This window comes from Nerophis ophidion, linkage group LG01 (genome assembly GCF_033978795.1).
Source record: "Nerophis ophidion isolate RoL-2023_Sa linkage group LG01, RoL_Noph_v1.0, whole genome shotgun sequence".
NCBI classification, from domain to species: Eukaryota; Metazoa; Chordata; class Actinopteri; order Syngnathiformes; family Syngnathidae; genus Nerophis; species Nerophis ophidion.
Window position 1 is genome coordinate 82,685,175 of NC_084611.1, and position 25,896 is coordinate 82,711,070.

At 41.0% G+C, this 25,896-nt stretch overlaps 1 protein-coding gene across 2 annotated transcripts in view; it reads right to left on the minus strand.

The window, feature by feature from the left end:
* Positions 1 to 25,896, minus strand: part of LOC133560672 (general transcription factor 3C polypeptide 1-like) — a 50,618-nt gene that overhangs the window by 23,677 nt on the left and 1,045 nt on the right. For both annotated transcript variants that reach the window (XM_061913457.1, XM_061913467.1), the window contains exons 2-22: positions 24,698 to 24,886; positions 24,439 to 24,621; positions 24,234 to 24,377; positions 21,076 to 21,172; positions 20,879 to 21,002; positions 18,801 to 18,974; positions 18,619 to 18,734; positions 17,761 to 17,813; positions 12,814 to 13,157; positions 12,695 to 12,745; positions 12,512 to 12,627; positions 12,327 to 12,433; positions 12,114 to 12,267; positions 8,036 to 8,139; positions 7,822 to 7,949; positions 7,414 to 7,749; positions 7,194 to 7,339; positions 4,497 to 4,594; positions 2,795 to 2,888; positions 2,514 to 2,697; positions 2,317 to 2,413 (exon numbers count right to left, since the gene is read on the minus strand). In XM_061913457.1, coding sequence (XP_061769441.1) covers positions 2,317 to 2,413; positions 2,514 to 2,697; positions 2,795 to 2,888; positions 4,497 to 4,594; positions 7,194 to 7,339; positions 7,414 to 7,749; positions 7,822 to 7,949; positions 8,036 to 8,139; positions 12,114 to 12,267; positions 12,327 to 12,433; positions 12,512 to 12,627; positions 12,695 to 12,745; positions 12,814 to 13,157; positions 17,761 to 17,813; positions 18,619 to 18,734; positions 18,801 to 18,974; positions 20,879 to 21,002; positions 21,076 to 21,172; positions 24,234 to 24,377; positions 24,439 to 24,621; positions 24,698 to 24,886 — 3,039 coding nt within the window. The remainder of the gene's footprint in view (positions 1 to 2,316; positions 2,414 to 2,513; positions 2,698 to 2,794; positions 2,889 to 4,496; positions 4,595 to 7,193; positions 7,340 to 7,413; positions 7,750 to 7,821; positions 7,950 to 8,035; positions 8,140 to 12,113; positions 12,268 to 12,326; positions 12,434 to 12,511; positions 12,628 to 12,694; positions 12,746 to 12,813; positions 13,158 to 17,760; positions 17,814 to 18,618; positions 18,735 to 18,800; positions 18,975 to 20,878; positions 21,003 to 21,075; positions 21,173 to 24,233; positions 24,378 to 24,438; positions 24,622 to 24,697; positions 24,887 to 25,896) is intronic.

Here is a 25,896-nt window from a genome sequence, read left to right on the forward strand (position 1 = left end):
AAACCCTTAAAACAAGTAAAACTTTCGAACATAAAATCTGATTAGTGAGAAAAATTATCTTATCAGACAGAAAATTTGCAAATATCACCCTTATTTGAGGTATTTAATCTTGCTTAGATTTCAGTTTTTGCAGTGTATTACGCTGTTGCATGTAATATATTGATTAAGAGTTGCGTCACGTCCGGCTCGACTCCCAATTATTGAATACGCATGGTGGTCAAGTTAGCTCTGTTCTCAATAGGTACGAGGTGCCATTTAGCCTTCCTCGAAGAAAAAAATGCTCAATGCTTGTGTTGTTTTTGGCTGCACGAATCGTACAAAATCGCAAAAAGGATGAACGCTTATTCAGAGTTCCTCGAAAGGGAATCAAAAAAGGAGGAATAGAGCAAGATTTTAAGAAATGTCGACGAGAAAAGCAAGCAACTCACACTACAGTCCAAAGGAACAGAGTGGAAGAATGCACAAGTTTGCAGTGATCATGTTGTTAAGTATGTTTGATATACTTTTAGCTTGTATTTTTTTTTACCATTTTCTACTGCTTGTCCCTAACAGGGTCGCGGGAGTGCTAGAGCCTGTCTCAGCTGTACACGAGCGAAAGGCGGGGTACACCCTGGACAAGTCGCCACCTCATCACAGGGCCAACACAGATAGACAGACAACATTCACACTCACATTCACACACTAGGGCCAATTTAGTGTTGCCAATCAACCTATCCCCAGGTGCATGTCTTTGGAAGTGGGAGGAAGCCGGAGTACCCGAAAGGAACCCACGCAGTCACGGGGAGAACATGCAAATATGTTGATCTTATTTGTATTTCTTAAACACATGTTTGCTACTAGTGTTTCAAAAAGCGCCAACTTGGCAAGTCTAAATAAAATACATCGAATGTGAGCAAAACCTAAAAGATTTAAGCTTTTACCAAAGGCTGCCCATCCATCCATCCATCCATTTTCTACCGCTTATTCCCTTTCGGGGTCGCTGGCGCCTATCTCAGCTACAATCGGGCGGAAGGCAGGGTACACCCTGGACAAGTCGCCACCTCATCGCAGGGCCAACACAGATAGACAACATTCACACTCACATTCACACACTAGGGCCAATTTAGTGTTGCCAATCAACCATTCTAACCAAATCTTTCAACCCATAAACAAAGTTGAAATTAGTAGGGGTATTTTTATAAAGACAGGGAAAAACATGCGTACCCGTAGACCAGGGGTAGGGAACCAATGGCTCTAGAGCCAGATGCGGCTCTTTTGATGACTGCACCTGGCTCTCAGATAAATCTTAGCTGACATTGCTTAACAGGATAACTAATGAATAATTCCGCTGGTAATCACAGTGTCAAAAATAACGTTCAAAATATAAAACATTCTCATGCGTTTTAATCCATCCATCCGGTTTCTACCGCACCTGTTCAAGAAGTCGCATTAATGGTACGAAGTATTTTATTTATTGTTGGTTAGCTTCAGAATAACGTGTTATTAAAAAGAATAAGAGACTTATTATACTCCAAAAATATTGGTCCTACTTAAAAATGCTTGCATTTAGTTGTATTCAGTCTTAAAAAAATATTATATGGCTCTCACGGAAATACTTTTTAAAATATTTGGCTTGTATGGCTCTCTCAGCCAAAAAGGTTCCCGACCCCTGCCGTAGATGGTACATGCAACAACAACAAACATGGCTTATTTAGACGCAAAGTTAAATCATAAAATGCAACCTTAACCAAGCAAAAACGATCATTATGTATTCTGGAGAGTCTTGATACCCAATGTCCTTGACCCAGCCACACACAAAGATGTTGTAGTCTCCCATGCTTTCCCAGGTTTTCATTGGGTTTTGTCTTGTAGAATGACGTCTGGAGCACAATCGCTCGATGTGTCTGGGAATACGACTGACGAATAATCCTTGATATCAGTCGACAAATCTTTTTTTGATTAAGTGTAGGGAACTAGTTCATTGCATAGTGTGATTTTTTTGCTTGCATCTGCTTTTTGCAGGAAGATTCAAGCCTTTTTTTGTACTTGGATAGTTTGCATGCTGCTTTTCACTTCCGTAAAGAAGTCACGTGACGAATACAAGCAATAGCATCTTTTACATTGGACAAGGCTGGAGTTACAGCTTTTATGTAAAATGCGGATGAAGTGCACAATAGTGCTCCCCGGAGACACAATCTCTGTCGAAGATTAAAAAATAAGTGCTTTCGGCTGGACATTATCAGAGGAACACATTGAATGTTCAGTTTGGATTTCTTTCGAAGTGTACTTCTAAGCAAACGGTAAGAACAAAATATCCCTCCGAGCAAAATCACCTACTTGAGCAAATTCGCCAATCCTACAAACGTGTAACGCTCAGGCATAAACAAAGGTTTCCCCTCATTCTCAGAGGCACTTTTCCTATAGCGGCTGAGCCCTGTAATGGAAACCCAAAGAAAAATGTCTTATATATAAACAGTTTCATCAATAGTGCTGTGAATAATTATACTTCAGAGCTATATAAATAATAAATGTACCCAGTGGCGTATTGAGGCAGACACACATGAGGTCAAACCAGTAAGATTCCACATCGTCGGCAGTGTTGAACGTGTAGCGGCGTCTTTCGAAGGGCTTGTCGCTGGGCTCCGTGATCAGCCAGTAGTGAGGCTCCGCGTTGCTGGTGTCAACAATGGTGGCATTGCGCTTGAGGTAAAACGGCGTCTGGATAAATGCAAACATGCATTGCAGCAATGAAGTTGAGTGAAGAGAAGTGAACGGATATATTTCATGCAAATCAGGATACATCTCCTGCGCGCACCTGATCATTAAACTTTGTCTGCGTCAGAGCAAACTGCACCAGCCCCATGTAGACCAACCTCTGCAGGTTCTCAATGACGACAAATAGGTATTTCCTGTTGTAAAGAACCAGTGAAGACACAGTTTAGACCAGGGGTGTCAAACGTACGGCCTGACATGCTCACAAACAGGTTTCAGATAAGTTTGCCAAGTATAAAAATGAGCTGCAATTTTTTTATGAAAAAATGTGTTGTTTTAAATGTGCCCACTGGATGTCGCAATAGTTATTCTGTGAGACACAGCAAGTATGCCAAGTAAGAGGTACTCAGTAAAGCGTGGCTGCGGCTCCTCCCCCTTGACCAAAATGAAACGTAAAAGAGCTTCAAACACATCATGCTTTAGCACCCTAATTTTCTTAGAATGTTTATGTGGGCTCTGAACCGAGGATGTCGTTGTGGCTTGTGCAGCCCTTTGAGACACTTGTGATTTAGAGCTATATACATAAACATTGATCGGGACGGCGTGGCGCAGTGGGAGAGTGGCCGCGTGCAACCCGAGGGTCCCTGGTTCAATCCCCACCTAGTACCAACCTCGTCACGTCCGTTGTGTCCTGAGTAAGACACCTCACCCTTGCTCCTGATGGGTGCTGGTTAGTGCCTTGCATGGCAGCTCCCTCCATCAGTGTGTGAATGTGTGTGTGAATGGGTAAATGTGGAAGTAGTGTCAAAGCGCTTTGAGTACCTTGAAGGTAGAAAAGCGCTATACAAGTACAACCCATTTATCATTTATTTATTTATGATTGATTGATTCTGTCAAGGGGCTTCACGGTGGAAGAAGGGTTAGTGCGTCTGCCTCACAATACAAAGGTCCTGCAGTCTTGGGTTCAATCCCAGGCTCGGGATCTTTCTGTGTGGAGTTTGCATGTCCTCCACGTGAATGCGTGGGTTCCCTCCGGGTACTCCGGCTTCCTCCCACCTCCAAAGACATGCACCTGGGGATAGGTTGATTGGCAACACTAAATTGGCCCTAGTGTGTGAATGTGAGTGTGAATGTTGTCTGTCTATCTGTGTTGGCTCTGTGATGAGGTGGCGACTTATCCAGGGTGTACCCCGCCTTCCGCCCGATTATAGCTGAGATAGGCGCCAGCGCCCCCCGCGACCCCAAAAGGGAATAAGCGGTAGAAAATATATGATTCTGTCAAAAAAAGACAATAGTGGACGGACGGAAAGTGTAACTCAAACCTCTTGAATAGTTTCTACCTCCATTTGTATGGTTTGTTGAATTAGCAGAGGATTCATTTTTGTAAATGACAAATTACGTCATTGATACCAATAAGTGTTATTATTTATTCATTATTTATTTTATATTTTTTTCAGTCCTAGATCAACTGTGACTTAAAGCTTTGCAGATACTGTGAGACAAAGTCTACGTTCATTGAGTTTTTGAAACCGCACCCTTTTTTTCCTCAGAATTTTCAACTAACTTGAGGTGTTTTGTCAAGAGGATTATTTCTGATATTTACATTTTCAGAACGTGCTTGTTCTATTTTGGCCAAAGTAAAAAAAACAAAACAATATGAAGCTTACTTTATTTGTAAGTTATTATGCCATGATTTTACCAGTCTAGCCCACTTTGGAATGGATTTTCCTCCATGTGGCTAAAATGAGTTGGACACACCTGGTTTAGACGGTCTAGTCGGGTTGGGGCGCCCGCTGTGTAGTTACCGTTTATAAAAGAGCTTTCTTCTCATTTCGACGGGCAGCTGTCTGATCAGGTGGTGCTGCTTCACAGGGTCGTTCAGATAATCCTGTAAACCATCAACCTGTGGGTAAAGAGAGCTTAGTCTTACGAGTAATAACGTAGGCTGTATACACACACACAGGCAAGTGAGAAGCGATGTCCTGATCCCTATCAAAACTAATGAGAAGTGCTAATATTGAATATTGTAGAAGCGTATATCATTGTTTACAACCAGAGCAGCCATCTTTGAAGCCAATTTGGGATTATTGAGGATGCTCCGACTTTCAGATTCAGAAATCCGCCCTCGAGGGGTGTTCAAGTTCAAATTCTCACTAGGAACTCTGGAATTCTGACTTCCTAGTACAAGTGGAATGCACCATTGAGATGTTTCCTAAGCGCAAAAATTATGACTTATGGTGAAGCTATATTTTCATTTCAACTTTCATCTTATTGACACTTGAGTTAAACATATTCATAAATAATTTAGTATGAAATGCCCGGAAAAGGGTGGAGTGCCATCTCCGGGTTGGGGAGGAGACCCTGCCCCAAGTGGAGGAGTTCAAGTACCTAGGAGTCTTGTTCACGAGTGAGGGAAGACTGGATCGTGAGATCGACAGGCGGATCGGTGCAGCGTCTTCAGTAATGCGGACGCTGTACTGATCCGTTGTGGTGAAGAAGGAGCTGAGCCGGAAGGCAAAGCTCTCAATTTACCGGTCGATCTACGTTCCCATCCTCACCTATGGTCATGAGCTTTGGGTCATGACCAAAAGGATAAGATCACGGGTACAAGCGGCCGAAATGAGTTTCCTCCGCCGTGTGGCGGGGCTCTCCCTTAGAGATAGGGTGAGAAGCTCTGCCATCCGGGAGGAGCTCAAAGTAAAGCCGCTGCTCCTCCACATCGAGAGGAGCCAGATGAGGTGGTTCGGGCATCTGGTCAGGATGCCACCCGAACGCCTCCCTAGGGAGGTGTTTAGGGCACGTCCAACTGGTAGGAGGCCACGGGGAAGACCCAGGACACGTTGGGAAGACTATGTCTCTCGGCTGGCCTGGGAACGCCTCGGGATCCCCCGGGAAGAGCTGGACAAAGTGGCTGGGGAAAGGGAAGTCTGGGTTTCCCTGCTTAGGCCGACCTCGGATAAGCGGAAGAAGATGGATGGATGGATGGAAATTATGTTATTTAAGGTCTCTTCTTATGCAGTATATTTGGCTAGTGGGGACGGCATGGCGAAGTTGGGAGAGTGGCCGTGCCAGGAATCTGAGGGTTACTGGTTCAATCCCCACCTTCTACCATCGTAGTCACGTCCGTTGTGTCCTTGAGCAAGACACTTCACCCTTGTTCCAGATGGGTCCTGGTTAGTGCCTTGCATGGCAGCTCCCGCCATCAGTGTGTGAATGGGTGAATGTGGAAATACTGTCAAAGCGCTTTGGGATCCTTAAAAAGGGGTAGAAAAGCGCTATACAAGTACAACTATTCACCATTTAGTGTTTACTTATCTAAATAGCCTGAGCTCTAATCCTAAGGTTTAGTCAAAAAAAAAAAAATATTGGTGATTGAAACATGGTTTAATATAATTTGCAAAGGTTGTAAACTGTAAGTGGGTTATATATGACTGAAATCAAGAGTCAAATTATTAATTAATTGTTAATATTTGATTGGGCCAAAGATCAAGAAGGTTATGAACCACTGCACTAGCCACATTATTGTCATGTCTGTGATCGAGTTTTTGTTTAAGTCATGTTCTGTTTGGTTTTTGGACACTCAGTTCCTGCTTTTTCACTCCTGTTTTGTTACTATAGCAACCATTAGTTTCACGTGTTTCCCATTCTGAGTCACGCACCTGTTTTCACTAATCACCACAGCATTATTTAAACCTGCAGTTGCCAGGTAGTCAGCCTGGCGACATCACCTCCTACACACCATCTATGCCTTCCATGCCGATGATCCAGGTTACTTTCTTGTTCAAAGTAAGTTTTTGTTATTCGTGCCATAGTGCTATTTTTTGTTTTCATAGTCAAGTTTTCATACCTCCTCTGTGCGCGCTTTTTGTTTGTTCTTTTTTTGATTACCGTATTTCCTTGAATTGCCGCTAATTATTTCAAAACCTCATCTCACTCTGGCACTTACCAAAGGCATGCAGTAAAAATTGGAGTGTGATGTAAGTTTGGAGCTTAAATCCTACTGAATAGCTCTTAATCTTCTTCCTTTTATGCGATTTCAAATTACCGGTATTGAAATTAGCCTCCTCCATTTTGAAAATGATGACAGGGGAAGAGCCACTTGTGACCTCACAAGTTTGACCAGGCGGTAATACTAAGCATGCGCTAATTATTTTGCGAAGCGAGTTTGACCCGGCAGTAATTCAAGGCAGGCGCCTACTATATGCCCTGCGGCAATTCAAGGAAATACGGTAAATTAAAAAATGTCCTTAACCTCACGCAGTGTTCGCTCTAATTGTATTGCACCACGGGAAAACAAAGTCCACGCCACGACAATTATGTTGTTTTAAAATATATATATTTGTATTAAATACCTCATATTTGTTTAAATGTGCTATATAAATAAAGTGGATTGGATTGGATTATTTATGACTTCATCTTCTCATTTACTAAAATACGAGAAACAATTATATATGTAATAAGGTAAGACTCATAAACATATGTTATTGTGTTTCCTTGCTCACCTGATAATTAATCTGCATCATCTGAATGAACACGGAGAGTGGCAGGCAGAAGATCAGGTCGCTCACCCTCAGCCAGCCGCTGCCCCTCTTTCTGTGTGGGGGCACAGGCGGGATGAACCTCTTCCACGAAGGCTCATCGGAATAAACTACCAGGAATACGTAGAAAAAATATGACATCGGGTTTGTTAAGTGGAAAAAGTGATCACCCAAAGTTTCTCACCTTTTAGTTCACACTCTAAATGTTCTGCTGCGGAACCAGCATACAGTTCTTCATCGCCCGATGACGCCACATCCATATAACAGGTTTCAGAGTCAGGGTGGCCGTCGAAGACATCATCAGGCGACTTTGTGTTTGCTCCTTCAAGGTCCTTGTCGGCGCCTGGCTGAGTGTCTTCTTGCTGATTGGCCTCAGGCACGTCTCCAGGGGCTGCTGTTGGTCCTGATGATCTGTTTTGCATCAGGGGATGTCCGTAGATTACATAAAACAGGAAGCTGTGAAAAACATGCAGGCGATGCATCTTCGGCTGGAAACCCAATGTCTTTCCCAGTCCTCGCACTACAAGTTGATAGAGAGAGTGAGAGTAAAAGAGAGAACACAACAAACCAAAACTAGATTCCACCACATCACCTCGTGTGGGCTTGAATCCCAGTTTATGGACTTTTTTTTTCAAGCATTCTTCCTTCAGCTCGCTGAGGCTCTTCAAAGTTTTACTCGGCTCTTCTTTTGTCACTTCGGGTTCTTTGCCCGGCTGCTGGCTGCAAATACCGATAGACAGAAGAAGAGGTGAAGGTCGGCCGCGTGCCTTGCGTGCACTGCTGTGTGTGACTGCACTTGTGCTCACGATGTAGGGGTGCAGGAGTTGGAGATCCTGAAGCGGACCTCCTCGATAGCGGCACACACCAACTTGTCGTTAGGCTGCATGCTTGGATGAACAAATAGCTCAACCTGAGTGGGAAAGAGTCAGAACAGGTAGGGCCGGGCATTTAATCAAAAAAACTATTAAAAACCGGCCTTTAGACATTCAAAATAAAGACATCAAATGTGTATTGTTTTTTTTTATTAATAAACCGTCCCCTTAAAATACACTTTTGGTTGTGTATTTTAAGTGTTCATTTTGTTGACTAAAAATCGAAGTTATCGTCAAGAGCCTATTTTCCTCAACCAACGAAGAAGATTTCTCTACAGAATCTCCTCCCTGGTCAACAAAAGCACCATGAAGATTCTAGCGGGAACTCTCATTCAAACCTTTTTCGATTACGCATGCACCTCCTGTTACCCCAGGACCTCCAAAACCCTCAAATATAGACTCCAAACATCCCAGAATAAACTAGTCAGGTTACTTCTAGACCTCCACCCCAGATCACACCTCACTCCTACCCACTTCTCCAAAGCGGGCTGGCTCAGGGTGGAGGACAGAGTAAAACAACTTGCACTGAGCCTAGTCTATAAAATTCGCTACACCGCCCTGATACCAAAGTACACGTCAAACTACTTCCAGAACGTAAATGACCACCATAACCACAACACATGGTGGAGCTCCGCAAACCACGTTAAACTCAGATTCCGATCTAACAAAGGTCTTAACTCATTCTTCTTCTATGCCACATCAATATGGAATGCACTCCCAACAGGTGTAGAAGACAGTGCATCTCTTTCCTCCTTCAAAACCGCACTAAAAGAACACCTCCAGGCAACTAATATGTCCATTTCTCAGATGATATAATTGTTGATGACTGAAGTGCTGATATCAACCAAACCTAACACCACCCCCCGCCCCAACCCCCTCCATATCGCTCCCACCGGATTGTAAATAATGTAAATAATTCAATTTATATACTCTGATGTTTAACTCTTGTGATGACTGTATTACGCTGATAATATATATTTGTAGCATGAATTGATTAACGTGGACCCCGACTTAAACAACAACGTATTGGGGTGTTACCATTTAGTGGTATGGAGTATGTACTGGACTGTGCAATTTACTAATAAAATTCTCAATCAATCATTTCCTCTGGCTAAAATAGAACAATAACTAATCAAAACAAATGAACATTGGCTAAAACAATGACAAAATTAATTGAAAATTCATTCAACAAATAAAAACGAGACAAAAATGTTGACAAAGACAAAATCCAATCATATTTAATTTCGTCTTTAGAAGGGTGGGACAAGTTAGGAATCTATCCAAACACAGTTGCATTTAGGATAGGGGATGGGGGTAAATCACAGAGGGGTCCAATCAAAACTACTGTATTGTAAGACACAGTGTTTTGATTATTCACTGGGAAAACAAGACTATTGTTATACACCTCAATACAATATGTCTTTTTCACCGGAAACAGATAGAAGTGAAGTGAAGTGAATTATATTTATATAGCGCTTTTTCTCAAGTGACTCAAAGCGCTTTACATAGTGAAACCCAATATCTAAGTTACATTTAAACCAGTGTGGGTGGCACTGGGAGCAGGTGGGTAAAGTGTCTTGCCCAAGGACACAACGGCAGTAACTAGGATGGCACAAGTGGGAATCGAACCTGCAACCCTCAAGTTGCTGGCACGGCCACTCTACCAACCGAGACATTTGAACACAACAGTAAGTAGGCCAAAGATAATATTTCAAAACTGAATTATTGCTACTAATAAAGACTGTAGAGCAGGCATAAGACCGCCTACTTTTCCACTACTTTAGTTTTTCGACATAGGCGAGCTTGTCCGGCAATTTAATAGGCAAGATACCTGTAGAGTGCACTTTAACTTTAATCGATGACCTCGGCACACTGTTCCGCTTTTAAATAAATCTGAAAAAAAAGGGTGAAAATAGGGCTTTGGAAAACCGGGAATTCTGGGGACTCCTGGAAATGTTTTTACTTAAAAATGTGCAGGATGAGTGGAAGTGTTGAAAGTGGAAATAAAGAAAATGTACAGGTTTGAAAATTAGTTGTCAATGGAGAAAATGCCCTGAAATTCTGGGTAAACTGTAATATTTGGGAAGTTTAAAATAGGGTTGCCATTGATTCCCGCTCAAATTGCACATTTAGCTACTGGAATGGTTCTGATCAGATAAAAACTGTGGGCTCTGGATAAGAAGAAGAGTGATTAATTGATATATTTTTGGTGTAAAATAGTATTTGTGTGATTGCTTGGGCATCCTCGTCAGAGCTTTCACTGCCACGATTTGGTTATCTGTGAAATTTTTGATTGGCACTTATAATAACAATATCGCTGAGTAATGTTCATGTCCATCCATCCATCCATTTCTACCGCTTGTCCCTTTTGGGGTCGCGGGGGGTGCTGGAGCCTATCATAGCTGCATTCAGGCGGATGTCAGGGTACACCATGGACAAGTCGCCACCTCATCGCAGGGCTAATGTTCATGTCATGAGAGGTAAATGGAGTATTGTTGTTTTGGATGTTTTTTAAGACTTAATGTACTCCCATTAGCTGCATTCTTCGCCACCTCATACTTTACAATTTAGAATGCATAAAAAAAGAAGTGTTTTTGTCCTACATATGGATTGTGAATGATAAGAACAATTCCCAAAAAAAGTGCAGATCCCCTTTAAAGTACAACTTCAGTATCAAGGCTGTGTGTGACCGTTGTTAATTGGCATACTTGCCAACACTCACGGATTTTCCGTGAGACTCCCGATATTCAGCGCCTCGCCCGAAAACCTCCCAGAAGAAATTTTATTTCGAAAATCTCCCGAAATTCAGCCGGAGCTGGAGGCCATGCCCACTCCAGCTCCATGCAGACCTGAGTGGGGACAGCCTGTTTTCCCCGTCCGCTTTCCCACTATATAAAGAGCTTGCCTCCCCAATCACGTTACATCTACGGATTTTAATAAAAAACTGCACACACAAGAAGACGAAGCAGAAGAACGAGGAAGTTACAGCCATGGCGACGCCGCCAGAGTGATTCCATGTTGTCTGTTGCCATCTCCTGGTGAATGTTGGCTATAGCGTTATGAGGTTGCTTTTTGATTGGCCAACGATTCACGTTTTAAGTGTTGTTGTGTTTTTTTTTAGTAACCAGCAGGCACAGTACAGTTAGTAGAACAACTGTGTTTTTATTACTGTGTATTTGACAGGTGCCTTCTGAAATTCAACTATTTCTTTTATTTATATATATATAATAAAATAAATATATATAGCTGGAATTCATTGAAAGTCAAGTATTTCATACATATATATATATATATATATATATATATATATATATATATATATATATATATATATATATATATATATATATAATAAAATAAATATATATAGCTGGAATTCATTGAAAGTCAAGTATTTCATACACACACATATATATATACACACATATATATATATATATATATATATATATATATGTATGAAATACTTGACTCTCAATGAATTCCATCCATCCATCCATTTTCTACCGCTTATTCCCTTTCGGGGTCGCGGGGGGCGCTGGCGCCTATCTCAGCTACAATCGAACGGAAGGCAGGGTACACCCTGGACAAGTCGCCACCTCATCGCAGGGCCAACACAGATAGACAGACAACATTCACACTCACATTCACACACTAGGGCCAATTTAGTGTTGCCAATCAACCTATCCCCAGGTGCATGTCTTTGGAGGTGGGAGGAAGCCGGAGTACCCGGAGGGAACCCACGGATTCACGGGGAGAACATGCAAACTCCACACAGAAAGATCCCGAGCCTGAATTCCAGCTATATATATTTATTTATTTTATTACATATATAAATATGTATGAAATACATATGAAATACTCGAGTTGGTGAATTGTAGATGTAAATTTACTCCTCCCCTCTTAACCACGCCCCCGCCCCAACCACGCCTCCTCCCCACCCCTGACCCCGCCCCAGCCCCCACCTCCCGAAATCAGAGGTCTCAAGGTTGGCAAGTATGTTAATTGGTACCTTCTGGCTGATCCCGTCTTGTATGACGGTGGTGTTGAAAATCCTAATTAGGCCCTCTCTGGACAGAGTGAGGACGAGACGCCGTGCCGTCTTCTTGCAACATTTTGTCTTCACTCCTTGGCCCTTCTCGTCATTATTGATCACTTTCTGTATCCTGGAGATAGGTTTATTTAGCATAACAATCACATGTTGAGGGGAAGAGTGCAGACTGACTGAAAAAGGCCTTCTATGATTTTCTTCTTGTGCACGGTCTCGGTGATGATGTTCTTCCTCCTCAGCAAGCGGTAGGTCTCGTGTTTTTTCTGCAAGCGTTTGGATACCTGCAGCCATCAAACAGGTGAGGAGTTCAGTTGCACTTCAGCTCCCAATGCTTGTAAGGAAATAGCAATGACACCAACCATCTGCTCAGAGAGGTTATCCACAACCACGATGTCCACTGTCGGGTCTGAAGTTTTCTTCTCCAGGCTCTGGGAGCTGGATGCTTCTTCCTCGTCATGCTCACATGGAACTTGCTCTGAAAGAAAGAGGTGGGTTCATTCATTCAATGAGCCATGGAGTGGAGATGCTGGCTTTCAGCATACCTGACGTACTGGCAGGCACAGTGTCAGGCTGTGGTTGAACCGGGGTCTCACCTGAGTGATGAGACATGATAAAAACATTCATCCAGTAAAGAAAAGCATTGATGAGGTTAAGTACTCACACTTAACAGGAGCATCTTCAGTCTCAGATGTCACTTTCTTCTCTGCGCTCTTTCTTCTCTCCCTCAACTCTTCTTGGACTTTCCCGTCATTCGCTTCTTCATCCAAACTCACTTCCCTTCCAGCCTCTTCTTCCTCTTCTAATTCCAAACTTCTCACTTTTCTCTTCCTTGACTGCTGAGGTTTTTCAACCCTTTTGGCCGCCGACTTCTTTGAGTCCGACGGCGGGCGACGGCTACGGGAAGCAGCGTTGGGGGTGCTCTGCGACATCGGTGACGAGTCAAAAAGCTTTGTGCGTTGCCTCTCTTTGGCAAAAAGCTGGAGATGGTCGTGGCCACCCACACACCTGCCAAAAAATACAGAGTTCTTCTATTTGCCACTATCTGGGTACACTGTACATTCACTATGCACTGAAACAGTCATTCACGTGTAAATATCTGGCAACACAAGTGAGTACATATAACAGTACACACGAACATGACAACATCACTACTAGATCTGGTTGATGCTTCCTTCCTTCATGATGATGTCACTGCAGGATCTTGTGGATGTCTCCTTTACTTCCTACCTGATGACATCACTACTGGATCGGGTAGATACTTCCTTCCTCCGTGATGACATCACAACTGGAGCTGGTGGAAGTTTCCTTTCTTCCTTCCATCCTTCCTTCATAATTACATCATGAATGAAGCTGGTGGATGTTTCCTTCCTTCATAATGACATCACTACTGGAGCTGGTGGATGTTTCCTTCCTGCCATCCTTCCATCATAATTACATCATGAATGAAGCTGGTGGATGTTTCCTTCCTTCATAATGACATCACAACTGGAGCTGGTGGATGTTTCCTTCCATCCTTCCATCATAACGACATCACTACTGGAGCTGGTGGATGTTTCCTTACATCCTTCCTTCATAATGACATCACTACTGGAGCTGGGGGATGTTTCCTTCCTTCCATCCTTCCTTCATAATGACATCATTACTGGAGCTGGGGGATGTTTCCTTCCTTCCATCATAATGACATCACTACTGGAGCTGGGGGATGTTTCCTTCCTTCCATCCTTCCTTCATAATGACATCATTACTGGAGCTGGGGGATGTTTCCTTCCTTCCTTCCATCATGATGACATCACAACTGGAGCTGGTGGATGTTTCCTTCCTTCCATCCTTCCTTCATAATGACATCATTACTGGAGCTGGGGGATGTTTCCTTCCTTCCATCATAATGAGATCGCTACTGTAGCTGGTGGATGTTTCCTTCCTTCCATCCTTTTTTCATAATGACATCACAACTGGATCTGCGGGATATTTCCTTCCATCCTTCCTTCATAATGACATCACTACTGGAGCCGGGGGATGTTTCCTTCCTTCCATCATGATGACATCGCTACTGGAGCTGGTGGATGTTTCCTTCCTTCCATCCTTTTTTCATAATGACATCACAACTGGATCTGCGGGATATTTCCTTCCATCCTTCCTTCATAATGACATCACAACTGGATCTTGCGGGATATTTCCTTCCTTCCATCATGATGACATCACTACTGGAGCTGGTGGATGTTTCCTTCCTTCATAATGTCATCACTACTGGAACGGGGGGATGTTTCCTTTCTTTCTTCCTTCATGATGACATCACTACTGGAGCTGGGGAATGTTTCCTTCCTTCCATCCTTCCTTCATAATGACATCATTACTGGAGCTAGGGGATGTTTCCTTCCTTCCATCATAATGACATCGCTACTGTAGCTGGTGGATGTTTCCTTCCTTCCATCCTTTTTTTATAATGACATCACAACTGGATCTGCGGGATATTTCCTTCCATCCTTCCTTCATGATGACATCACTACTGGAGCCGGGGGATGTTTCCTTCCTTCCATCATGATGACATCACTACTGGAGCCGGGGGATGTTTCCTTCCTTCCATCCTTTTTTTATAATGACATCACAACTGGATCTGCGGGATATTTCCTTCCATCCTTCCTTCATAATGAGATCGCTACTGTAGCTGGTGGATGTTTCCTTCCTTCCATCCTTTTTTCATAATGACATCACAACTGGATCTGCGGGATATTTCCTTCCATCCTTCCTTCATAATGACATCACAACTGGATCTTGCGGGATATTTCCTTCCTTCCATCATGATGACATCACTACTGGAGCTGGTGGATGTTTCCTTCCTTCATAATGTCATCACTACTGGAACGGGGGGATGTTTCCTTTCTTTCTTCCTTCATGATGACATCACTACTGGAGCTGGGGAATGTTTCCTTCCTTCCATCCTTCCTTCATAATGACATCATTACTGGAGCTAGGGGATGTTTCCTTCCTTCCATCATAATGACATCGCTACTGTAGCTGGTGGATGTTTCCTTCCTTCCATCCTTTTTTTATAATGACATCACAACTGGATCTGCGGGATATTTCCTTCCATCCTTCCTTCATGATGACATCACTACTGGAGCCGGGGGATGTTTCCTTCCTTCCATCATGATGACATCACTACTGGAGCCGGGGGATGTTTCCTTCCTTCCATCATGATGACATCACTACTGGAGCTGGTGGATGTTTCCTTCCTTCATAATGTCATCACTACTGGAACGGGGGGATGTTTCCTTTCTTTCTTCCTTCACGATGACATCACTACTGGAGCTGGGGAATGTTTCCTTCCATCATGATGACATCACTACTGGAGCTGGGCGATGTTTCCTTCCATTCTTCCTTCCTTCATGGTGACAACACTACTGCAGCTAGTGGGTGTTTTCTTCCTTTCTTCATAATGACATCACTACTGCAGCTGGTGGATGTTTCCTATCTTACTTTATAATTACATCACTACTACAGCTGCAGGATGTTTTGTTCCTACCTTCCTTCCTTCATGAAGACATCACTACTGCAGCTGGTGAATGTTTCCATCCTTCCTTCATTATTACATCATTAGTATAGTTGGGGGATGTTTCCTTCCTTCATAATGACATCACTACTGGAACTGGGAGATCTTTCCTTCCTTCCTTACATCATGATGACATCACTACTGGAGCTGGTGGATGTTTCCTTCCTTCATAATGACATTACTACTAGAACTGGGGGATGTTTCCTTCCTTCCTTCCTTCCTTCCATCATGATGACATCACTACTGGAGCTGGGGGATGTTTTCTTCCTTCCTTCCTTCATGATGATATCACTACTGGATCTGGTGGATGTTTCCTATCTTACTTTATAACTCCATCACTACTAGAGCTGCGGGATGTTTCCTTTCTACCTTCCTTCCTTCATGATGAAAACACTACTGCAACTGGTGGATGTTTCCATCCTTCCTTCATAGCATCATCACTACTGCAGCTAATAGATGTTTCCTTCCTTCCATCATAATGACATCGCTACTGTAGCTGGTGGATGTTTCCTTCCTTCCATCCTTTTTTTATAATGACATCACAACTGGATGTGCGGGATATTTCCTTCCATCCTTCCTTCATGATGACATCACTACTGGAGCCGGGGGATGTTTCCTTCCTTCCATCATGATGACATCACTACTGGAGCCGGGGGATGTTTCCTTCCTTCCATCATGATGACATCACTACTGGAGCTGGTGGATGTTTCCTTCCTTCATAATGTCATCACTACTGGAACGGGGGGATGTTTCCTTTCTTTCTTCCTTCACGATGACATCACTACTGGAGCTGGGGAATGTTTCCTTCCTTCATAATGACATTACTACTAGAACTGGGGGATGTTTCCTTCCTTCCTTCCTTCCTTCCATCATGATGGCATCACTACTGGAGCTGGGGGATGTTTTCTTCCTTCCTTCCTTCATGATGATATCACTACTGGATCTGGTGGATGTTTCCTATCTTACTTTATAACTCCATCACTACTAGAGCTGCGGGATGTTTCCTTTCTACCTTCCTTCCTTCATGATGAAAACACTACTGCAACTGGTGGATGTTTCCATCCTTCCTTCATAGCATCATCACTACTGCAGCTAATGGATGTTTCCTTCCTTCCTTCATAGCATCATCACTACTGCAGCTGGTGGATGTTTCCTTTCTTCCTAATAACATCACTACATGAGCTGGTGGATGTTTCCTTCTATCCTTCCTAATAACATCATTATTGGAGATAGTGGATGTTTACTTCCTTTGTAATAACATCACTACTGTAGATAGTGGTTGTTTCCTTCCTTCCTAATAACATCACTACTGGAGAAAGTGGATGTTTCCTTCCTTCCTAATGACATCACTTCTGGAGCTGGTGGATGTGTCCTTCCTTCCTAATAACATCACTACTGTAGATAGTGGATGTTTCCTTCCTTCCAATTAACATCCTTTCTGGAGCTGGTCAATGTATCCTTCCTTCCAAATATCATCACCACTGTAGATAGTGAATGTTTCCTTCCTTCCTATTAACAATACTACTGGAGTCAGTGAATGTTTCCTTCCTAATAACATCACTACTGGAGCTGGTCAATGTGTCCTTCCTTCCTAATAACATCCCTACTGTAGATAGTGGATGTTTCCTTCCTTCCTAATAACATCACTACTGGAGACAGTGGATGTTTGTTTGCTTGTGTTCTTCCTTTACTTCGCCACCAATGTTTAATTGTGTTCAGGAGTGAACAAGACGTACTTGTCCACGCCACCTCCTTCATCTTCCTCATCAAGATGTTATCTTGGAAGTGTGCTTGGATTCTTTATCATACCGCAAATCCGCCGTCCCGACAGACCACGACACAGGACCACAATTAAAGTCTCTTGCTACTCAAAGGCACTTGTGCTGCCACATATTTAGTCAATAATGGCTGTGTATTGATTTATGTTCATATATACTGCCGTATAAGCTGTACACAGACTACTCTAAAGCGTATGCAAGTTTATTTTCTATACGTGATCCACACATTCCAATGTCAATTTCAGAAAGATCTACCAGAAATCCAGAAAAGGATGCACACCTGCGGCTGATGAACTTTGTGGTCCTCTGCCGGCCTTCGTCTACCATGAAGCCCTGCAAGGCGCAAAAGGTGAGATACATTTGACAGCTCAGGAAACACATGAATAAAAAATACAACAATGTTGAGTAAAAACTTGATTCTTACTCTGCTGTCTTAACTTTGCTGTTAATTTCTCGCAAATGAGAAATTACACACAATGTATTTCATCAAAAACAATTCTACCTCGGTTTGCGTACGTCCTACTTTTTCAATGTTGGGTTTTCCACAAAATTTTCTGTTGTTTTTTTAACCCCAGTTTTTATACTGCTTTGGTTTCGTACCTCTAAACATTGCACACACCAAGCTAATTATTTGTATTTATTTGTGTATCATTCCACTGAATTATGTCGGTTATTGAGTATAAGTACAAAATAATCCACCATGGGGCCAAAGAAAGTTGCGACTACCAGCACTCTGACAAAAAAAGGTGAGAAAGAAACAGCAAAGTACAAAGTTGGCGCTCTCCTCCCCATCTGCCACCAAGAGTCTTCAATAAAAGGTAAAGATTATGTCAACCTTTCATTTATACATTTCGTTCTTCATTTATACAATTTTTGCATTGAAAACTATAATTTTCTCTATAAAATGTGTTTAGGGTGTCTGGAACAAATTATTTGGATTTACATGACTTCTTATGGAAGAACTGTTAGTTTTCGTACAAAATGGTTTTAGACTACTCAGGAAAACAAGGTAAAAATGGTACTTGTTATTTTTCAAGTTTGCACTTTGCACATGGCTGTAAGCCAATCGTAATGTGTATCGATGAGAAATTGTCTTTTTAAACTCAAAACTTGAAAAAAAAAATGGCACACATCTAACCTTGACGATGCCGTCCCGCTCCATCTTCCGCCAAAGACTGCGAGATTCCAGCTTCCCAATGTTCATCTGTGAACGGAGGGCGGACTGAGAGAGTCCACTGTCCCCGCTGGACAAAACTGCAGGAGAGAAATGTGTTACCAAGAATCCGACGAGAGCTGCATTGATTTGGTGGCGGGACGCACCGTGATGGTAGGCCTGGAACATTAAATCCTTCTCCATGACTCGGCCCATCGGAGGGAAATCTCTCTTAGAACCGTTGGTTTCGTCCTCTTCGCCGTCATCCTCATCTTCTACGATGCTACGCTTTCCCGTGTATGCCTTGCGGTGTTTCAAGCAGCGCACCATCACTTTTTTACCTGAGAAGGTAAGAACAGCTCACAAATAGGTTGTGGATCTACTTTTGCAAATCATTAAGAATTTTTGTTTGTGGGATTGTTTTTGTTTTCAAATTTTGATGTATAAGTATTTCAGTTTTTTGCAATTATTAGTGTTTGTGTGAACACATTTGTATTTTATTTTCATATTTTGGTAACTATTTTGGTTTATTTTTGCTGGTGTGAAAATGTTCTACAACAATTTTTTTACATATCAGTATTTAGTTTTTAGATTTGTATTTTTTTGTGTTAATATTTTTGTGTACATTGTTTCAAGTAACAGCATTATTTACCATTTTTGATGTATTAGTACTTTATTTTTATCCTTTTTTTCAATAAACATTTTGTCTCCAGTTTTTGGTTTATTAGTATTTGATTTTCATATTTTAGTAACCATTTTTAATGAACATTTGTTTATTATTTTTGATATATTAGTTATATTTGATATCTTATTTGATATATATTTTTTCTTTTATGAATATTTTGTCAGAAGTTATTAATGCATAAGAATTGTGTTTTTATATTTTATAAAAACAATTCTTATGCAGTTTATGATGCATAACAATTGTGTTTTTATATTTTATCAAAACAAAATTCTTATGCATCAATAACAACCCCGCCTTCCACCCGAATGCAGCTGATATAGGATCCAGCACCCCCTGCCACTCTAAAAGGGACAATGGGTGGATGGATGGATATTTTATGAACAGTTTTTAATTAACTTTTTTTTTTGTGATGAATTAGTATTTTATTTTTATATTTTGGTAACTATTTTTAATGAGCATTTGTTTAGAATGTTTGATATATTAATATTTTATTTTTATATTATAGTTTTTTTGAACATTTTGTCAACAGTTATTGCTGCATAGGAATTATATTTTTATATTTTGTTAACAGTTTTTAATGAACATTTGTTTACAATTTTTTTATCTGTTAGTATTTGTAGATAGGCACCACCCAAATGGAATAAACGGTAGAAAATGGATGGATGGATGGATGAAAAAAGTTTGTCTACAGTTTTTGATGCATAAGTATTTATATTTTTGTAACTATTGGTTTTCTTTGTGTGAAGGTTTTTGGACATTTTTTTTAAATTGTCAGTATTTTAAATTTTTACATATTTTGTTTATGTGTGTGAACCCTTCTTCTAAATTTTTTGAATAACATAATTTAGTTTTTCTTTATTTATGTGAACCCTTTGTCTACATTTTTTTTTAAATAATTGAATTTTTTATTTTATTTGTGTGAATATTTTTGTCTACATTTTTTTAAATATCAATATTATATACGTATTTTTTTGGGTTAATTTGTAGACATTTTTGTCACAGAAACGTAAATGTAGCAGCATTTGATTTGTATTTTCCGTAATTATACGTTTTTGTGTGAACATTTTAGTTTTTGTTTTTTCAAGTAGCAGTATTTTATCTTTTTTTGTATTTTTTTTGTTTTATTTGTGTGAACATTTGAATCCACAATTTTTTGGAATATAATTTTTTTGTTCAATTGTGTGAACATTTCTGACTAAAATATTTCAAAAATAAAATTTTACATGAGTATTTATGGAGATACAGTAAAAAAAAATACTTCTGAGCAAACATTACTTATGAGCAAAACATTGACAAAATCATCTCTGCCTGATGAAGCTTATTTCAAATGGAACTAGCCAAACTGAATCTGGATTGCATCCAGATTTCACATTTTACTTAACATGTTCAAACTGCATGAGTGTTGAATCTCATCATAAAAGATTATATCTTGTGTTTAGCTAACATTTTGTTACATTTTGATGCCAAACATTAAAACCCATATTTGAATTATCATTCGGATATTGTTTACCAAACACAAATCTTGAAAAAGAGTCAAATGAATGGATCACTGTGCTTTACCTCTTCTATTAACTAGGGACCCGTCCTCATCCACCAAGTCCTCCAGCGGCATGCTGCAATAATCCACCAGCTTGGCTTTTTCCATGGCTTGAAACACGCGCTTGCACATGTCTTCTGGGACATTCTGCAGAACACGCCAAGCCGTCAATAACACGACGGGCACGACAACGGTCGCTAAGCAAGAAGGAAAGACGCACCAGGTGGTCTCTAACGGTGACCATGGCCGCCATTTGGCCGGGTGTCTTCTGCAGGAATTCGGACACGAGCTGCATCAGTAAGTCGTTCCTGGACCTCCTGCAAGGAGCACATGGCCAAGTCAGACATTCTTTAGGTGACAGTTGTGTGCAGCACGCGAGTAGCGCAATGTCCAGAAAGACTAATAAAACGATATCACTATGGACACAATTGATATCAATAAAAAATAAAGTCTATTCTTTTTTTCCTGTTCATTGGAAGAAAGCGGAAGTTGCATGAACAAAGACATTCGCTTTCTGGTAACCCAGCAAAGCAGGAAGTGATAACTGATCAGTGGGAGTGACACGCTAACAGTCAATCAGGTAACGGTAACAACTATGACGTTTGGTTGTGCCATTTTGTTGCCTGGCGGTTGATTCTTTGCATTGGGTGAAAAGAGGAAGTAAAAACAAACAAAAAAATATGGATACGAGAGGAAAAGTCAGTATGGCACTTTTGTGGATTTTTTAAAAATTGGACCGTCGTCAGACCAATGTGGTCTGCAAAAGATGCTAGGTGCTCGTCCCCACCAACACCGCTAATACCACACCACCTTAGCCGTGCTCACCCTTTAGAGCACAGCTGTAACTTCTTGGCACTAAACCTGCAGAAAATAATTCTTCTCAGGTTTCTCCATGTTTACATTTTCACACTATTTTCTTACACTTTATTAAGCATTTCTTACATATTCCTTATATGTGCACTTTTAATTTTAAGAGCTTATTGTTAAATTTTCAACGTGATTTTACAATTTTGTTGAGTGTTTTCCATGCTTGTGTGGACATTTCCTTTCCTTTCTGCCTTCATAGCTGAGGGGATTATAACCAGAGGAAGGTTACATTTGAAATAAAAATATATTTAATATATATAGACATGCACCTGGGGATAGGTTGATTGGCAACACTAAATTGGCCCTAGTGTGTGAATGTGAGTGTGATTGTTGTCCGTTTATCTGTGTTGGCCCTGTGATGAGGTGGCGACTTGTCCAGGGTGTACCCCGCCTTCCGCCCGATTGTAGCTGAGATAGGCGCCAGCGCCCCCCGCGACCCCGAAAGGGAATAAGCGGTAGAAAATGGATGGATGGATGGGATGGAATATATATTTCCCCTGGTCCTAATTTTCCATAGGCCATATAAATATCAATAATTTAAGAATATTGACTTAAATGTAAACAAAGTAGATAAATAAAAAAAGACTAGGAAGTCAAAAAAAAAAAAAATTCAGATTAATAGCAACTCTTATTTGTAACAATTCTTAATTGATTAAAAAAAAAATCTAAAATAATTTTTTGTATTTATTATAACTATTATTATTTTCAATAAGACCTGTCCAGCCACTGAGGAAAATCATATTGTTGATGTAGATTATCACAGATTTACTTTAGAAAATACAAATGTTGGATATTTACCTTGTTACCTTATTTTATTTGACTTTATTAAATGTCAATCAAAACCAATTTTTTTTTTCAATATAGAAATAGATGTTTATCTATTTAATGGAGGAATGTAGTTAATCATAGAACTGGCACCCAATGTTATTAAAAAAAGTATTGAGTTTGAATCGAAAGTTATTTCTGCATCGAATCATTAACCCCAAGAATCGAATTGAATCATGTGGAGCCCAAAGATTCACAGCCCTAGTAGCGATCTATCCATCCATCCATTTTTCTACCGCTTGTCCCTTTTGGGGTCGCGGGGGATGCTGGCGCCTATCTCAGTTGCATTCGGGCGGAAGGCAGGATACACCCTGGACATCCCAAAGTCGCCAGCCTTGGCGTCACTATAGACAGCGATTTTAAACTAGACAAACAAGTCAATGGCGTTTTAAAATCGTGTTTTTATCACCTTCGTCTTTTAGTAAAGGTTAAACCGTTTTTATCTTTTAACCTTTTTGAACAAGTCGTGCATGCTTTTATTTCAAGTGGCCTGGACTACTGCAATGCACTTTATGCTGGCATTAGCCAAAAAGCTCTCTCCCCCGGTTGCAGTTAGTCCAGAACGCAGCAGCACGACTTTTAACAGGGGCCAGGAAACGCCAGCATACAACCCCAATTCTTCAGAGTTTGCACTGGCTCCCTGTTCATTTTAAAATCGATTTTAAAACATTGCTGTTTGTTTTTAAATCTTTACATGGACTGGCACCTCAATATATCTCGGACCTCATCCAAATTTACATTCCTGCGCGCGCTCTGAGGTCCGAGAGCCAGTTCCAGCTCGTGGTGCCCAAGACCAGACTTAAGACCAGGGGAGACAGGGCCTTCTCTGTGGTCGGCCCTAAGCTCTGGAACACTCTGCCGCTCCATGTTCAAACTGCTTCCACAGTGGAGTGTTTTAAGTCTCGTCTTAAGACCCACTTTTATTCTTTGGCTTTTAACACTACATGAGTTGTGTGGTCCTCTGTTCTCTGTTGTCCTCTGTGTTTTTTATACACTTTGATATGTATTTTACTGTTTTAATTGGTTTTACCCTTTAAAATAGTTTTTAATCATATTTGTTTTTATATTTATTTATTTTTTGTTTTTATTCAGTCATTGGTGGAGCATAATATATATATATATATATAAGTATATATATTTTATTTTTTTATTTTTATTTTTTTACAATTGTTTTTAACATGGCTGTGCAGCACTTTGGAAACATTATTGTTGTTTAAATGTGCTATACAAATAAAGTGGATTGGATTGGACAAGTCGCCACCTCATCACATACAAAGTGAATTATTACATTTTTTTTTTTATTATTAAAAATCTTTAGTTGTTATTGTTTACAAATTCAATCATAGGAAATCAGTTAGATATTTAATTGATAGCGTATGCTTGTGAATCTGGGCTATCTATTAAGTAAGAGTACTTATTATGTTGAAGAGGGCAGGAAATATATCTTCTTCATCCTGTTTCTTCTCAAGCAAAGGAGTGTAAATATGTGTTTAGTTTCTAAAGTTTAATTGTTAATTGATCAAAAATGCGCATCAATGAAGGAGATAAATAAAAAACTGTAAAATGAATATTTTTACACCCTCCTATTATAATTTGGATTCGACTGTTTCGTTCAACAATGTTGAAAATGTGAAGAGTACTGTGGATGCTGCCAACACTTGGTATTGGATGGAGACACGAGCACACCTGATGACGTGGAAGCGTTTGAGCAGGAGATGAATGGAATACATCTGCTGTCCTGACGCCGTGCGTTGGTTAAAAGCCTGCGTGGAGATCAGCCCGTGTTGGACCAGAGACTTCCTCATGTAGTGCAGCTTGCGGGCGTCCACCCTGCCGGACACAGTGTTGTTCGCCGAGGACACCATTTGAAATTGGACATGATTGCACCTACTTGTAGAATTGATAGGTTTGGACTAATTCGTTCTGGAGCTCCCCCTGCCAGCGCGCCCGGCCAACTCGCTCCAGCATGCAGTAGGAGTAGTCCACCAGTTTGATGTCCGGGTCGCTCTCGCTGCCGATCAGCGCCCGGAACCGAAGCGTCTGGGAGGCCACGATGACGAGCTTCCTGCCGTGTCTGCGGGAGGAGACGGAGTTCATCTGTAGATTTGTTCTGTCATGATTTCAAGTAGACATTGAGTCAAAAGGCTGACTTTTTGAAAGCCTCGTCCACGCTGACGAGCGGGGCGAGCGACTGGGAGCGGACAAGCGAGGTGATGTCTTTCCTCTGGTGGAACAGGGCGCAGGAGCCCTGGATCCCCTCCTTGTTCTCCTGTATGATGTGCACCGGATACACATCTTTCCTGTCTTCTATGGACCCACTTTCAGGGACGCGTTTGAACCTGAAAACGTGAAACAACACTCAGGCTGAGTTGCAAATCCCGCACTTGCACACCTAAACGTACTAATACAAAACTCAAAACCAGTGAAGTTGGCACATTGTGTAAATGGTAAATAAAAACAGAATACAATGATTTGCAAATCCTTTTCAACTTATATTCAAATTGAATAGACTGCAAAGACAGGATACTTAAATGCCTACTGAAATTAGATTTTCTTATTCAAACATGGATAGCAGGTCCATTCTATGTGTCATACTTGATCATTTCGCAATATTGCCAAATTTTTGCTGAAAGGATTTAGTAGAGAACATCGACGATAAAGTTTGCAACTTTTGGTCGATAATAAAAAAGCCTTGCATGTACCGGAAGTAGCAGACGATGTGGGTGTGACGTGACGGGTTGGGAAGCTCCTTGCATACTCACATTGTTTACAATCATGGCTACCAGCAGCGAGAGCGATTCGGACCAAGAAAGCGTCAATTTCCCCATTAATTTGAGCGAGGATGAAAGATTCGTGGATGAGGATAGTAAGAGTGAAGGACTAGAGAACAAAAAAAAAAGGCGAGGGCAGTGGCTGACTAAATACTTTTTTGCCCCACTGTATGCGGTCCTCTCCAAGGTTTCTCACAGTCATCATTGTCACTGTCACCGACGTCCTGGAGTGAGTTTTCCTTGCCTATATGTGGGCTCTACCAAGGATGTCATTGTGGTATGTGCAGCCCTTTGAGACACTCGTGATTTAGGGCTATATAAATAAACATTGATTGATTGATTAATAACTGTTTAATAAATACAGTTTTGGTCAATTTACTTAGTTGTGGTTTCCTTCTCTGCATTAACGTTTAAAATGAGTTTATATTAATGCTGTATGAACAAGAATGTTTTAATGTAGACACAAAGAATTATCATACTAGTGTTATTACAGTGGGACAAAAAAGTATTTAGTCAGCCACCGATTGTGCAAGTTCTCCCACTTAAAAAGATGACAGAGGTCTGTAATTTTCATCATA